At 37.7% G+C, this 17,371-nt stretch overlaps 1 protein-coding gene across 1 annotated transcript in view; it reads right to left on the reverse strand.

Moving 5' to 3' along the window:
- The window catches only part of LOC103469947 (transmembrane protein 132B), a 243,143-nt gene that overhangs the window by 126,960 nt on the left and 98,812 nt on the right, over positions 1–17,371 (reverse strand). Inside the window, exons 4-5 of the mRNA XM_008418032.2 lie at positions 8,538–8,953; positions 6,894–7,471 (exon numbers count right to left, since the gene is read on the reverse strand). Coding sequence (XP_008416254.1) covers positions 6,894–7,471; positions 8,538–8,953 — 994 coding nt within the window. The remainder of the gene's footprint in view (positions 1–6,893; positions 7,472–8,537; positions 8,954–17,371) is intronic.

The raw sequence follows: 17,371 nt of genomic DNA on the forward strand, positions 1-17,371 counted from the left end.
AGATGGGGATTCCTTTTCATTAGCAAATATCAAAATATTTCGCTACCCGATTTAAATGAAAATCAATCTCCTCTCGGGCTCATGTTTTTAAACTCCTCAGTTAAATCCTCGAACCAAGAGAAATTCAGCATGAAGTTTGAAAGAGGAGCATCACCAAGCAACTGGTACATGTTCAGCTCACAGGAATGCAGGTACTGTCTGTAGGAGCCCGGTTTCTAAATGGGGCTCTTCTATCCAGCAACAGTGAGTGGTGCGAACAATGAGCACAGCAAAAAAAAAAAAAACGGTCAGCAATTTGCATATCAACACCCCCTAAATTTGTAATAGCAGACCCAGACGCAAAGAGCAATAGACGAACACAAAAGAAAGATGAAAAGGAGCCGAGGAGTGCCGGAAGTTGACAAAGGGAAAAGATGAGGAATTTTGTATCTGGAGACAGTTAAATGAGCGTGTGACATGGGACTCGAAACTGTGGTGCATGTGCAAAGAGGATCACTGTCAGTATCAGTAGCTGAGGTTCAAAGCAAACAAAAAACTTAAAATTCATTTTCAAACGCACTCTGCAAGTTGGTAATTGCAATTTCAGAGATAATGTCAATTATTTGGCAGAACAGACTGCCAAAATAGTACCTCTGTCTTTTCCGACTCCGTTCTCTCTTCTTTGTCCTCATTTCATTTTCTCCTCCTCTGTGTTTACCCCCGTCTATTTTCCTCACCCTCACACAAATGCGACGCCCCAAAATGCACAAACACTGACGCTATCTCGAGGCTGATGGCTGTCACCTTTGTGTACTCAGCCTCTTTCAGGAGCCAGCAATGCAAACACCCTCATGAATATTCAGGGCCGATTTGAGATTGAAAGAACGAGACAGAGGTAGCAAAAGACGGGAGGGGAAAGGAGGAAGGGGTGACAGGGAAACTGAAGGGATACAGTGGAGAGAAAGTAGAGGAGGACTGCTGCAGGCGGAACAGATAGAACAGGGTGGATTACGAGAATAAACAGAAACCCAGTGACAGTTTGGGTTAAACAGACAAAAGAGAGCAGTGTTTGTTTATGCTGCATGTTCCTGATCAATTTACCATGGTCTAGTGTGGCTTTCCCAATTTGAAAGAGAGCGGCGGAGAACGAGAAAGTAACAACAACAACCAATAAGATCATAGCTGCGATGTCAGGGATGAGATATTTGGTGCTCAACAGTTAAAGCTAAAAATCATGATCTGCATTCATTTTGCATTGATTCACTTTGACAGCATTAGCAGTTGCAAATGGAGGAATAAATTAACCACACTGGACCCAACATTCTGGTTTTTTTTCCACATTTCATCTATTTTACTTACCATTTTTCATTTTTGGATATTCAAATGCATAATTAGGAGAAGTAATGCTTAATATATTACATATTGCCTGCTTGTTGATAGAAAGTGTAATTTAATTTACCAGGCAAGATATTTAATCTCTTAATTTAATCTGCTACTTCTCAATATCATGCATGCCATGTTCAGCAATGTATAATGAAACAAATTCCAAGGCTACAACTGCACAACTGAATACCAGATCTTTCAAACAACTGCACGTACATTTCTTCTAGATATGCCTCAGCATCTATGGCTTTATGTCCACACTGTGATTCTTCTCTAAACTATAATTAGGCTAATAGCATTGTCCAATGTATTAGTATAGTTGCTTAAAAGACAATTGTCAAAAAAAAGGCAAAAAAAAAATACAAAAACAAACCAAAAAAAATGGTATGACCAAAGTGTACTTGTCATACTGATAAAATTTTAGAGTGATTTCATTACATTTTAGACTGTGTGTGATGTAAAGAGATCACCGTCCAGACAAAAACATGGATAAATAGAAAATATGCATATCTAAGTATTGTTTAACTTTGTGATGTTTGAAATGTGAAAGAGATCAAAAACTGAAAAATATGTATGGCCCTATTTTGAAAAGTTAAAAACTTTTAAATTATGCTTTTCGCTGCATTTTTTGCAAGCGGAAATGGTAACAGATTGCAGGTCAAAGTGATTAGTATCTGCTTCATTACCGGGGTCTAACTGTGCTGTCATTTATTCGGCTAATTATGAAGATTGTGTGCCTAAATGTCGTGACAAGTTGAAAATGTATTTATTACATGGCAGGCTTGGCCTTATGCTGTTCTTCTTTCATACGCCGCTTAAATTACTCAAATGGTGAAATGTTTTTGGTCCAAGTTAAATTAAATCCTTTTACATTTAGTGTAATAAACTACTTGAATACCAGTTTAAACCAACAAACCAGTAAATGTTACTAAATTGTGATTGGCAGAGTTAACTTTAATTATTGCATGACAAAAAAAGTAGCCTCAGAAAAGCATGTTTACACATAAACCCAGTCCGTAGCTCTGCTGGCAGTCTAATTTCAAATGCTCATTCAGATTTAGTTGCTTTAAGATTTCTTACATTTTTAAATGTTGGCTGTTGATGAACATGTGACATTTGGGTGAAATTAGATGGACTGCTTTCACAAACACATTTTTTTTGCATTTAACATTTTGTTTTACATAAAATGTTTGAGAATTTTACTCATTTTTGGATAAATATTTGTGCTCTCATCTAAGGCTGAATCTGGCTGCTATAAGTCTCAATCTTTAAAAATCAATGTATCGATATGCAAATAAACTGGTTTTCACTGCAAAATGTGTCCACAAAACCAACTGTACTTAAATAGAATACATTTATCACTACTATGTCTTTGACCCCTTCTTTTCTTCCACCTCTCACATTCCTGAAAGGTAATCTTTGATATCCATTGAAACAGGATTACTACTGTGTCCAGTCTCTGTTTCAGGCTCTTTAGAAGCAGCACTCTAAATAATCACCTTATCCATTAAATTGGTCTCATCACAGTATATCCTGGTGCCTATATTGGTCTTTGAATCCCTGTGTCTTCTTGCTACTCATATATTCTCATACAAGTAACACTTGTTGCTTTATCATTTGTCCATGACGTAGGAAAAATGATGGCTGCCACATACAGTTCTAACAATATTAAATTGGATGTCTTTTTAGACTCCTTTCTGTGATCACGTTTGGTGAGACATTTGGTAATTTCTTTACTATTTTGCATCAGTTAAGTCTTAACTTTGAATTTTTTGTCCCATTTTGTCTAACAAACAGAAGCTGCCTAATTATACACATCTTGATATAAGGTGTTGATTTCCTTGGGCCACGTTCTCCTTCATTGCACAGATACACATCACCTGCTATGCTTAAACCAATTAAGCATTCAAGTTTATCCAGCTTGGGGTAAGAAAACGTGCTTATTAAAATGACATGGTCAAAATACCCAGTTGCCTTATAATAGTCGATTGGCATGCAACAAGCAGAGACTATATCTAAACGATATCTCAACCCCACAAAGAATCTTTGGGATGTGCTGGAGAAGGCTTTGGACAGTGGTTGGACTTGATCATCTTGATGGAATAAATCTCTTAACATTGCAGAAGCTTATCAAACTAATGCAAGAGTGAATGTGTACCATAAACAAAATAACTGTGGTCCCACAAAAAACACACCAGAGTGAGAGTTTTTTAGGCAGGCAGTGTAAATGCCTCTCTTAAAAGTAGCACAGAACTGACAGCCTATGCAATAGATAAAATGTGAGCTACTCATCTGCTTTAAGCAGTAAGGGCAAAACAGTGTGACATGTTTCGTTCTGTTTCCCTTTCCCATCAATCTTTTCCATTCATATATTGAGTTGTTAAAATATTGTTCCTCATTCTTGCTTTGCTACCTTTCTGTTTAACCTCTGTCTGTCTTCTTGGCTCTATCCTCTCCGTGTCCCTCCATCTCCTAAGCAGTTTATCATAATCACATCACCTCAGTGTAATGGAGCACACTTAAGGCTTATTATGTCTCACACACATAAATATACGCATGCACAAAACTATTGCACACAAATGAGATCCACTTAAGCCTTATTACATGTCTAACTGTGCTTCTGACACAGAAGATTATCCATCAGGTTGCATGCACAGGCAGGGGGCAAGAATTGCAGGTAAAAAAATGCAAACATGTACAGACAAAGCTTAACTCACAATGAAAAAGGATAAATATTTAGAACGTTTGAAAATTAGCCTTTGCACTTTTATTTAAATGCACAAAAATGGAATCCAGCTACATTTCTGGCAGTTAGCGAATGGAAACTGGTAATTCAAACTGACCAAAAACAGGAAAGAAGATCTGATTTCTGGTTTCAGACATATAAATCTAGAAATCATATATGAAGTGAACAATAAAGATGACACATTTGCAAGTCAATGAAAGAGGTGACCTTTTAATTTCTATATGCATCCGTCCATTTAAGTAAGTGCAAAATATATGTGCGTGTGCAACTGTTTCATGCATACAGGACTTTTATGTATAGCAAACATGCATGTGCAATTTTGACGTGTGTGTACATGGCAAGAACATGTGTACAAAGATAAAGTAGGCTGAATACTAGATAATTTATTTTCCCTCTTTGTCTGTGGGTATATTTGTGTATGTCACCAAGTAGTAAAACATTGTGCACCAAAGTGTAATCACACTCTCATGACCTGAAGAGTTGTTGAACAAAAAGAAATGCTGATTAATCCCCATTTCCAATGTACTTTTAAATGACTTAGTCACATTAATAAAGATGCTTCCTTTATCTTGGATAATACCCCTAGTACATTGAAACTTCTCATTGTTTTAATTGTTCTCAAATTTCCAATCAAAACAGTAATCACAGACAACAATGCGTAACCAAATTCTTACTTAATTAGAAAAATGTCACTCAGTGATTTTCATTATGGTAACCTGCTTTCTCTGCTCCCTTAATCACATTTCCACCTGGCAGAGATGATATGCTAGAACAAAGCTGTTGAATGAAAGGTTGTTGGCTCCATATAGTCAGCCTTAGGTCACTAAAAAACATACCGGATATACCATAGAGGTGCAGCACTTGTAAGCCATTTAAAGAAGAAATAAGTTGTCCAACTTCCTTGGTTCTTTTAAGTGAACATGGATGGAGGCAGAAACATTGTCATGAAGTTCCTTTCATGTAAACCTTACACAGAGAGTCTCAAAAGTATTCACACCCTAAATTAACTTTTCAGCGTCTTGTTATCTCACAAACAAACTTCAGGGTATTTTATTGACCCCCACAACATAGTGCATTATGGTGAAATGTATAAAAAGGGGAATACTCTCTCTCTCTCCATTTTTTTTATTAAATAAAATACAGTTCAACTAATGTCTTCAGGATAGTTGTGCGCTCCACAAATCTATTCTTTACAGATAAGTGGCGAAAGGAAAGCATTTTGTATAGGAAAGCCATAAGAAGTCATGTCTGCAGATTCTCACAAGTCATGTAGGGGACACAGCAAACATGAAATAAATGAATCTGATAATTATTATAGCTGGAACAAAGTTTCCTTTGGTGTCAAAGCTAGTATAATCATCAATAAATGGCCCTAACTGACCATGGTAGTCTTTGTTTAAATTGTATAGCACAGTAACAATAGCCCACTCAACTCCAGTGAGTGGGGAGGACTATATATTCAGGTGCTACGACATCAAGAGGTGTAAAAAAAGTAAAACACTTGATCAATAATCTGATTCACAACTTTGCTTACTGCCAGTCTCAGGCCTCTTATCCATATTAGCACATTCAGTTAATGCTTAGTGAACACTTTACTGGGCCCAGCCTGTTTTTGATTTCTTTGAGTGTGTGTAATCAGTACCCTATTGATTCATGTTAGGTTTGTCACAGCTGTTGAGGTGTGACTTCACTTAAGTTAATGAAAATCCACTTTCAGGCTCCCACTTTCAAATGAAGTTCCTGCACTTCTGTGGTGTTTGGTATTGATAAATTCTGTTAAAAAGTACAAGAAAACATGTGGTCATATGTCAGAATTTTTCTTAAGATTTCCCCAAGTTTAAGTATGGCCAAAATGAGCAGGAAAACCTTTAGATAGAAGTAAAAAAAAATGTGTTGACCTATAGAACAGTGAAAATCCACCCGAAATTCCCTGAAATAACATCACATTCATTATTAACACAAATGTAGCTTCTCTTTCATAATGTAAGGCTCACAACATAAGAAAAATATACCCTTATTCACAGTGGTTTTCTAAATGTACAAACAAACTGGGATTAGTACCATCAACCAATACAACAATGTTTAAAATTTTGTTACTATAACTTACTGCATGAAAAGTATTATCTCTACTGTATGATGGATCCAGGCACTCAGCTATTTGCTGGGTAGAATGATGCATTTGCACATCTGTCACTTGACAGCCTAAAATCCCTGAAGTCATTGAAATGAGGCAGAATAGATAGAATAAGATATGCATGCTTACTCTAGATCAGTGGTTGTGAACTTATTGTCTCAGAACAAAAGAGCTGTCTAAAGGGATAAGGCGAACACAGATATTCGGCCTCTGTCAAAACCTCATGTACTCTGGCTTTTTAAAGCGCACCTGAGACCCATTAAGGGTACTGCCCTCTGGTTTCTGTAACCCAGATTCTCTAATTTTATACTCATTCTTTTCTTTCTTCGTCTTTTCAGTTTTCATTCAGTCCCAGTTGCACTTTTCCTGTTCTGTTTTTGACTTCTGCGTCTCCGTTTCTGTTGGATCTGCCATAAATACTTGCAAAGTTACTATTTGCGTTGCTGACTTCTGGTAAAAGTCGAGCAAACAAAGGTGACAGCCATCAACTTTGGGAGGTGGCAGCATTGAGAAATTAAACATGGCACATATGCAGGAGACGAGTAGGTCGATATAGTGAAGCCACAAACAAACAGAAACAAATAGACAAAAATAGACAAAAATTCTAACCAGTTTAAGCAAATATGTTCTACAAAAGATTTACTTTCTTACCTCAATGTGAAGTGTTCCAGGTTTGAATCTGTCTTCATGTATATGCCAAATGCCACTGTTCTGCCAAGTCGAAGCGGACTTGGTGGTACAAGTACCTCCAGGTTCTCATCTAATTGCAGTCTTTCTCCCTTAGCAGAAACTGGGCCGATGCTCATCTCCACAGTACCAGCTTTCATCATGTCCTGAAGCCCTCCGTCATCCAAAGTACCCCACTGTCCTCCAAGGCCAATCCCCAGGCCTCCAAGAGGTCCAACATTTGAACTCTGAGCTTTCCATGGCTCATTTACAATGGATGGACAGTCTTGACCAGCCCCTTCCACTGGTATGATTGAGTAGTACACATCCACTGATGGTAGAGACACTTCGGGAGGTCTTTTTCTCACTTGTGATGGTGTAAACCAAGCTGGTGGGATCTCCAGACGGACCACACAGATGCCAGATGGCCCCATGAGACGGCAGCCTGCTGAAGGCGCTGGTTCATTGATGTCACGTACAGCCAAGGCGCGGACACATGGGAGAATGGACCTAGGAAGCGGGTCAGGCTCATCCCAGCGCCGTCCAATCAGATAAAATAGTACCTATAGACAAAATGAATGCATGTAACATTAAAGTGAGTAGATTAAGATAGTAAAGGTAAATACATCAATACCAGAATACAAAAACCAAACACCCAAAACATTTCTGTAGATAATGTCTCTCTTCAGTCAGAGTCCACTTTTCTTGATTATACCTGGAGTTACATTTTTCACCATGTTGTATATTTTGTTGGTTTTCCTTCAAAAGCATAAAAAAACTCAACTCCTGCAGGACTGATAGTTCTTTACAGAATGGATATGTGCTTTTTCGAAATCAAGTATGTTTACATCGCTGTAATCAGAACTGAAGGAGCAATTTCTTCGATAAGTGTTTAGTTTCTATAGAAACTATTTTAAAATCAGTGAACTTCTGAATTAATTATCAAGGTAACACCTTAAGATACCCCGGAATGAAGTGCTGTGGTAAAAACAAACCACTGGTTCTACGCTTTTGTTTTGCACAGAGGGTCTGGACCACCAGCTGTTGAGAAACAGTTGTTTGCTGGAGGTATGGACTCTATCGAAGTTTTAAATTTCACCCGATCACTAATTGATTGGGTGAATTGATTACCCAATCAGCTATACAACTGATTGGGTAATAGGGTAAACAGCTATGATGTATGCAATGAGCCAGTTCGACGTTGAGCCGAACAAGATGGCAGTGTTAATTCAATATTTATATAACACAGACTGAACGGCTTCATTCACTTCCTCTGCTGCCATTGCCGACCTACAATCCCAGGCAGACTAAAATTGTAAAACGGCGCCGAAAATCGATGCCATTGTTCACGTTTCTTCCGTTTACTGATTGGCCAATTTGAGATTCAACCACAAAAGTTTTTTTTTTTTTTTTTAAGCAAAGAAATCCTAGATAGTACATGCAATACCTAAAATTTGCAAATAATACTTATAGAGAGAACTCAGAAAATTATGTTCTCTATTAATGTACAACTTGTTCTGAATTTTTTAAGAAAACAACTTAAAAAAAAACAAACAACTTTTGTCTTCATAAATGCGAGCTGTGACAAATACAAAAACCAAAGAAGTGATGAAACCAATTGGGATGTACCTGAATCCATGGTCTTGTTGACCCCACTTTAGGGACCACCACTTGACCTTTGATCCTCCAGTTCGTCGTCACCTGACTGACTGAGGTCAGCAAATGTGGCTGAGGACCTTGAAGGAGCTCCGTTGGGATCATTTGCTCAATGCTCAGATTTCCATAGCTGCAATTGACACTCGGCTGGGACTGTGGAGCAACGCCTGGCTCCAGCTGGTGAAGAAAGAACGGCTCAGTCCGCGATGACAGACTGCCATTTCGCATGACCTCCTGATTAGCTTCCCGCAGAAAGAAGGCAGAGTCAGTGCCGCTTAGCTGGCATTGGACTGGGAGATAGGTCGGGAGGGAAGAGAAGAAACGAGGCTGGGAAAAGTCCGGCCCTGCGCCCGGTCCACCCCCTGCTGCTCCTAACGAGCTGTCAGACACTGAAGAGAAAAATTGACAGAGGACGAAAGTTAAAAAAACAGAAGAGCGGAACAGCATCAAAAGGTCAAACAATAATTTGACCATTATTATACTTAAAGTTGTTGGTGGAACCTGGCTTTGTGTGTTCTTTGTTCAGCAGAGCAGAAAATAATTTATTCACATAAAATTGACATTGCATAAATCCATCCTTAATGACCATTGCAATGAATTTTTAGTTTATTCACACTCCGACATAAACACATGCACACATATATCAGCTTCTTTCACACAAGCACCTCCACTCACTGACACACACAAAGGCCATAATGCATGGAGCGTCTTTAACACTTTTTCCATCACAGAGACATTTTGATACAAACAAGCTCACAGTTGTGTCCATGAGGTATCGACTAAACCTCACAGCTTGCATTAAAGCATCACAAGTTTTAACACCAATTCTATGGGCATATATATATATAAATGACATATTGCCTGTTTGTATTTTTCATTTTACTGAAATCTGATTTTTGTACATTTCAATGTGTATTCTTTGTCTTTTTTCCATTTCAATCATGTTGAAAAAAGGAATTAAATGCAATTTTTAGGATATGTTTCCATCAAAGTATATTCACTAGTACTGCAAAATTAATCACTAATACAAAAGCGACTGTTTTGAGTGCAAAAAACAATTGTAGTTGTATCTGTTTTTCTTTGCATTATTGACAGCTTGGCAAACACCAGACTGCGTGTCTGTTTAGCACAGCCATGGCAGCTTTACTCCACAAAAGGAGAATGGGATTCTTCTCCTGTAGTATAAAATTGAGGTGCCTTCAAGCTAGTTCAGGCAACTCCAGCTGTGCCGCAGTTTCACATGTGATCTTCACAGATGTGCTTTATCAATTTTTGTTGCCTATTTAATCTGTACGTTCCCTTTGTCCTTTAGTCCCGCTGCTACTTCTCTCTGTCTGCAACCTCTTCACCACTCCAGGATTCGTCTCCTATTTCAATGCCAATGCTAGAAGACATATTGTCAGATTTGCGTCAGACTCTCACACTTTGAGCAGCATAAACATGTAACTGTAAAGTTGGCGCCTAATTGCCAAACCCAAATGTATAGAATTATCTTTATATTATTAAGGTGATGCATTTTTAAACATGGCATTAAGGCATGGAAGTGTCTGGGTCAAACGGACACGTCAAGGTCCGTTTCTCCCTTGTAATGTTAAAAATGTCGACTGCTCTGCATATTTATAGATAAAAAAAATTGACAAAACAAGTAAATCCTTTAGCTCTACAGAGTTACTCAATGCTACAAAAGAGAAAATGTAGGTGTGAAAAACTGAATGAAAGGTGCAATGAGCTTTATTACTGTTCTTTAAAATGCTAAAAGCAAACTATTTTCTAAATGGTTTATGGGCAACTATTATAATAATACTAAACCGATGACAAAGAATAGGTTACATGATTGTGCTGCAGTACTGTGATTTATCTACACCTGTGTCTGTCAGCTGTCACAGCTCCAAACCACTTCATACAGCTACATCAAACACAGGTGATTAAACACAGAAGAAAAAAATTAGGTGATGTAAATGTAGGAAGTTGTATTAAAATGAATGGCTGCACGCCTGCCATTTATAATAATTCAACATACTGTAAAAAGAGATTTAAATGTTTTCAACACTTATTTAACATTGCAAATCTATTATCTTCTTAAATAATGAACAGAAATGAAGTTTCTACTCCAATTGTAGTGAAACAAAGAAAATGCACATGCAAAATGAGAAGTTTGTGAGGGAAATTGCATGACTGTATTTTTATGTGTCCTTGGGAAGCAGAGTGTGAAAATATAATGAGGGTGGGACAGAGTAGCGCTGTCTGGGGCAATTCATACTGAGGCGACTTCACAAAAAACAAGAGCAGCGGAATAAACCGCTACCTCTGTGTAAAAATGAGTAAGCAGGTTTTTTGGTTACGGTGCCTGGGCACGGAGGGATAAGTTTAAAGTTGAGGAGACAAGCAGAAGGAACGTCAGACTGCAAGCAAGTAACAGAATAGGGGAAAGACGACAGACCCAGAGGAAGTAGGAGACAAGTACAGGGTGAGAGAGAGAAAAAGATGGTAAAATGTCTGTGAAAATTTGCTCAAAGATGTCAATTTGGATAACTGGTGGTGGTTTTGGCATTTCTATGTTGTACGAGGTGGCTGCACATGACTCACCAAAAATTACACTCCAGTCCACAGTCTTAGTAAATGGGCTTGAAGCAGCGCATGAATAAAACTTTTGACTGAACTTTAAGATGACTGGCAAGAAGAAAAAAAAAACTGCACAGCATAAGAAAAAAAAACAGTACAGCATAAGGAGCTGAAAAGTTAAAAGTTTCAGTTAAACAGTTACTAAAGAGTTCTTGTAATGTGAGAAAACATTTGAAAAAATCTAACAGCATAATTTTTCAAGTATTAAAATTACACACATTTGTCATGATACAAAAAACTTAAAAAACGCAGATAACCCCATTATTATCTGTAGCCCTGTCAGACTAAGCTTTTAAATAATCTTAATTCTTGTTCTGACTAGAAGTATGGCATGGCCTGACCAGAGTCCCAACTCAAATCTTGCTCACTTGGTATTGGGCCATTTTTTCATCTTCCTTTGTTCCTGATCTTTCCATCGTGTAGCATGGACAAATCAATCACCGCAGCTTCTATCTGGTTATCAATAATCACAATGTGTAGTTGGTTGGCCATTAACATTTTGTCGGTTTGTATTTTGAAGTCCAACATGATCTAAGCTGAGATAAGATCCTTGTATGGTGATTCTTTGGCACGTTGACCTGAGATCTACAGATGTTCCTGTACAATCTATCAGCTAATTTGTGTTCCATGTTTCCGTTGCCTGCCAACATTTTGGCGGGAAAAGAATACATTGGTTTCAAGATTTTCCTTCAAGGATTGTTCCTCTATTCCAGCTTCCAAATATGACACATTCACTGAGCACTTCATCCCTTTGGGCCATCTTCCCAATATTTTCCTGTTTTTTTTCTGTGGTCTGAATTTCCTCATTTGGGCACCTAATTATCCCAGCAGGATGTCTGATTGCTAACTAGGCAGGCTGTTGATTGCCTGGACCTTGTTCTTCCCATTGAGCTGATTTCTCACAACATGTCTTAGTTATTGCTGATCTTTGGATGTTGCTGCTTGCCTCTTGATCTGTTCATGGTTGCCATTTGCCTGTGGTATTCCAAGTTACTTATTGCTTTCCTAAACTTCTGTTTACTTTCCCATCTGGGAGTGAAACTCCCACCATGTCAAGTAATGTCCCTCTAAGAGAGGTCCTGCGATGCACCTTCAGGTAGTGAGGGACACCTCCTCCTGACTCCGAACATGCGTGAAGGTGCTGCAGAACAGGAGGGATCTTCTAGTGACAGACTGTTGCATCCTACGTGCAAAGAGGAGCATCATCATGGATTCTTCTTCCCAGCAGAAAACCAGCACTTTTACAAACAAGTTGAAACTTGGTAGGTTTGCATTCCTGCTGTTACTTGCAAAGTTCTTTCATTTCTTGAAAATAATCTGCTTTTATGCTCAAATATAAATGCATAATGTGAAAAATCTTAAGTCATCCCATTCGTTCTTTAAATCTAAACTGTACAGATTTTTTCTTATACTGTAAATTTGGTCTTACTGTATAGTCTACTGTTTTTGTTTTTATATTTTTACCATTGTGTGAATCTGCATGCTTCCACTTGCCTGTCACTTTGCTGCTGGTACTCCTGAAATCCCCACCAACGGACCAAGGATATTTAAATTTTTTTCCCATTCTATTCTATATATGAAAGATTTCCATAAAATATACTTTGCATGTTATCATGGGATATGACTTTATTTTATTCTTTGGAAACATAGCAGCTCAATGCTTCCAAAACTTTGGAGACTAGTTTTGCATATCTTTTTGAAGTCCTTGTATACAGACACATACCTGCTGCTACTTTTGGTTGAAGAGAACATTATCCCTGGAGGCTGAAGAATTTCCATGTGAGGCTTAAAATAATCACCGACCATAGATCATGTGGTCACAACCCATCAGCACATTAGGTTTTGCAAGCTCTGTGTTTTCTTCCCTCATTCATTTTCCATCATTATGGGTGTCCTTGAGGTGTCTGCATGGATGTTTCTATATCCACAGGAATCCTCGGAAGCATATGTCAGAGTCCTGAACAGAGACCTTGAGCACCTGACACACACATGCAGAGCTTTTTCATGCAGGCATGAAAAAGCTCTGCATGAAAAGTTGAATAGACTCTATTCAACTTGACCCTTGAATAGAGTCTAAAACACGATGAAATACTAGACATTGTTTTCATTTATTAATGTTTTCTTAATGTTTATTCATTTTCAGCTATTTTTGTCTGAAAAGAAAAAAAAAATCAAAGGAACTTTTACTATGACTATTGATTGCATTTCACAAATGCAAGGTGAACGTGTTAATTCATAAAAACAAGTGCTACTTTTTAACTCTGTTTAATAATAATCTACATTGAAGGAAACTGAAATGTTCCCAGTAACTACAGCCACTGGCTCAATAGGGGGCGCTGTGTTACAAGTCAGAGTTGGCACTCTATCATCCTTACAATGGTATGTCTTTGGCTACAATTAAAACTGGCAAAGTCCAGTTTCTCTGGCATCATTACTTTGGCAACCACAAAACACAACAGGAGTCCATACCCGCTGTGCCCTGCTGCACACACAGACTCACTGACTGTGTGTGTCCAAGTGGATTTCTGAGCACTCCAGTCCTCCTGAACATGCATGCATAAAAATGCGTCTGCTAGACATTTAAAAGTCTGAAAGCGCACATATGTGTTCCTTTGGAAGGCTGCTCACAATCAAGAAAGTTTACTGAACATAAACCTAAAAGTGTGTGTGAGAGAGTGACTGTGCGTGTGTGCGCGTGTGGGTGTGTGTGTGTGTGTGTATGTGTGTTTGTGTGTGAGGGTGAAATTGGACAGGAATAAAGCCAGATGTACAGAGATTTGACAAGGCCCATCTGTGATCCTTCTTTCCCCCCCAAAAAATGCCCATCCTGCTCTATTTCCAAGTGCAGACACGCTCACACACGGCCAGTAATCAAAACACACTGAAGCGTGCAGGACAGGAAGAGAAAGAAAGAAAGAAAGAAAGAAAGACAGCAAGAGCAAAGCCAGATGGGTCTTGTCGGGAGGAAAGATACCAAGATGTGATAACAGCATCAGTGTTGCTTGATATTGTGTTGGTAAGATATTAGATCATATTAAAGTCATTAATATGACATTTTATTAAAGTGATAAACACATATGCACACATTAAGGGTTGCTTTGTCATATGGTCTCGATGCGTCTGATTCAAGTGTGTAAAATCAGCATTCTGTAAAGAGGAATGTAATGAAATGTCTCTGGAACGATACATTACAAGCTCACAAACAAATTCTGTAAGGTAGAAAAATCTCAGGTTACAGATATATTGAAATCGGTGAGTTAGTATTCAGACTGACCAATATAAATGCCAGACTTGAACAAAGATGTAAATGACATTAACTTGTTTGACGATTTTGTACTCATGAATTATGAATGTTTTGAAATTTGAGTTTAGCTGAAGATAGGCACCAGCAACCCTCCCGACCCCACTAAGGGACAAGGGTGTAAGAAAATGGATGGATGGAACCCTAAAMATTTTTGTAATTTTTTTTGTTCTATCCCCTTCAAATTCTCCTTATCAAGCAAAGGTATTCTAAGCATGAGAAAGAGGGCAACAACCAACCAAAAAACAAACAAACAAACAARAAAGTGTTGATCTACACTTAAAATGTTCAGATTTGAAAAGTATTTGACAAGGAAAGTTCAAAGCAGCAGTTTGGTTTTGCGTGCTGTGACAGTCTAGAAAGTAAATCCATCACAGATGATGTTTTGGTGAAGTATGAACACTATTGGTTTCAAAGATGGCAGTCTATCTGAGAGAAGGGGAGAGTTGAAGAGAGAAACAACAAGACAGAGATGTTTTTTTTTAATCATGGAACAAAGAAAGAGAAAAAAAGACAGAAGGAAAGAAAGGAAAAACTAGTGAGAAGAGATGAGATGAAAGAGGGATGAGGTTTCTATTTCTGAGCAGTGCATTCATCATGAGTTTATTTTGGTGGGTTCTCATTCTTCCATTGTCTGGCTTGCTATAATTCTGCCCAGACTTTTCTTTCAGGTGCTAATTGTATTTTTTTCAGCATTAAAAGGGGAAACCTAATATTTCAAATGTGCACTGTCTTTGTTTCACACCCACTGAGTTGGGCTTTAGTTCCTCCAGAGTAATATCAAAAACGCATGTAATGAAAAAGGTGACTGATGTTGTCTGATGGAGCCACAAATGAATTTAAAATAGGTGCATGTTGGAAATTTAATAAAAAGATATACCAGAATTTAAAAGATTTCAGATTTGGTGGACATAACATTACAGATAAACTATTGGAGGTGCAAAATAAAATGAAGAAACAAGGGACTGCACACTCCTCCACTTAAAGTGAAAGAAAGTTTGAGTTTGAAATCCGTATGAGTAAACCAGCACTTGTTGATTTTGTGCTGAAAACATAATTTAAATTTTAAAAAATGAACTGTAAATTAAAATATAAAGTCTTAACATATTGTTTACATTCCACACATCTTATCTCTTGTTGCAAAAAAATGAAAGTTGTGTCTCTTTTTAATCTTCCACTTATGATTTTTAAGCAGACTCTAAATAAAGATAAGCACAGCTGTTGTGGAAGAGTACTCTTCCATAACTAGTTATGGAAATAAAGGTGTGAAGCAGCAATATTATCAGAGTGGTTACCATTATTTGACAAAGCTGTGGGTCTTCTGCCAGATATTAATATGGATGTATTTAATGTCTACTTCAGCACCCAATGCAGTAATGGAAAGATAAAAGAACAAACTGGTGGAGACTACCATGGGCTCTTGAGCAACTCAACAGCTGGTTAATGTGGAGATGCTGACTAAGGAGTTTCAATGAGTTCTTGATATAATTCCTCCACTTCTTCTTCTGGTTCCCTTCCAAGTGCTGTTCGATTTCCTACATCTGAAAGAAAACACCGTTTCATCTGTATCCTCCAGCTCGGAGAAACGCGACTAATTGATTATTTTGAGCCTCACCTGAAATATTTTACATATTTGTCAGACAGAATGCACAGAACTAAGTGTGCAAAAAAGTAACTAATCTCTCGGTACAAGGAGAACTTAAACATATTTGTATTTATTTACATGTTAGCTGGTTTAAAAATCAACCACCATTGGAAATCATTGGAATGATCATTTTTTTGCATCACTGTTTGAGTAAATCAGAGCTCAGCGGTTTGAGGATATCTCAGGTTTTCAAACTTAAATTAGATTTCTGAATAATGGTCTTCTGAAAAAAAAGGTTTTCTTACAGTGATTGATTCTGTTTTCGTTTTTTGTCTAAGAGTTACCTATTGGATTTTGCCTACCCTATGTTTCAAAATTCCCAATACTGCCACACGCATTTACACCAGGTTTTGATTTATGTCCTTGTCACTGGGTCAAAGAATTCACATCTCCCAAGCTATGCTCTGACCAACACTTTGCTCCTCTGTTCCTAACCCCCATCACAGCTTTTCCAACATGCTGGGTTGGATCCAGTATTCTCCCTTTTCGTATTATATCAAAAAGAGTTTTTTCTTATATTTCTCTTTGCATCTTTATATATGGCTTCACTGTCCTCAGCTTGTCTTTAAACCCTCCCAGCTATTTCCCTTTCGTCTGTAGAATGATATTTTTTCAAAAGGAGTGCCTAACGAACAGAAAAGATGCCGTGCCACTGCTACAGATATTTCCTTGATTTAAAACAAATCATTGGCCAACGTCGGCCGACTCTGTGAGTCTCTTTTTAAGCATATGGAGGAAAGAGACAGGATGTAAACGAAGGCAGGCATCTGGAAATCATATTTAAAAGTTTCTATGTCATTTCCTGAATGGTTGAAACAGATTCACAGAAGTTCAAACATAAAACTTTGTTGAAATAAAGAAGATGAATTTAATGTTCTTCTTTTCTTTCCACAGATAACGTAACCATTTTATTTATCAGTTGAGGATGTTATTTCCAAGTGATTTCATAAAACAGTTGTTTTTCAGTGTTTTCACTACCCGTCTTCATTTTTGTATATTAATAGTGATGCATATGACTGAAGTGGAAGAAAAGCAAAAGTTTTTTGTGTCATGCAAATATATTTAAATTTATGTATGCAAGAAATCACCCTCACAGATCGCTCTTGTGACAAGAACAAAGTCACTGTTGGAAAATAATAATAATAATAATAATAATAATAATAATAATAATAGGAACCCATTTATGGTTAGCAGCAAGTGATGTAGGGGACACAGAAAACATGTAGAACAAAGGTCAGA

Source organism: Poecilia reticulata, linkage group LG9 (genome assembly GCF_000633615.1).
Source record: "Poecilia reticulata strain Guanapo linkage group LG9, Guppy_female_1.0+MT, whole genome shotgun sequence".
Classification (NCBI taxonomy): domain Eukaryota; kingdom Metazoa; phylum Chordata; class Actinopteri; order Cyprinodontiformes; family Poeciliidae; genus Poecilia; species Poecilia reticulata.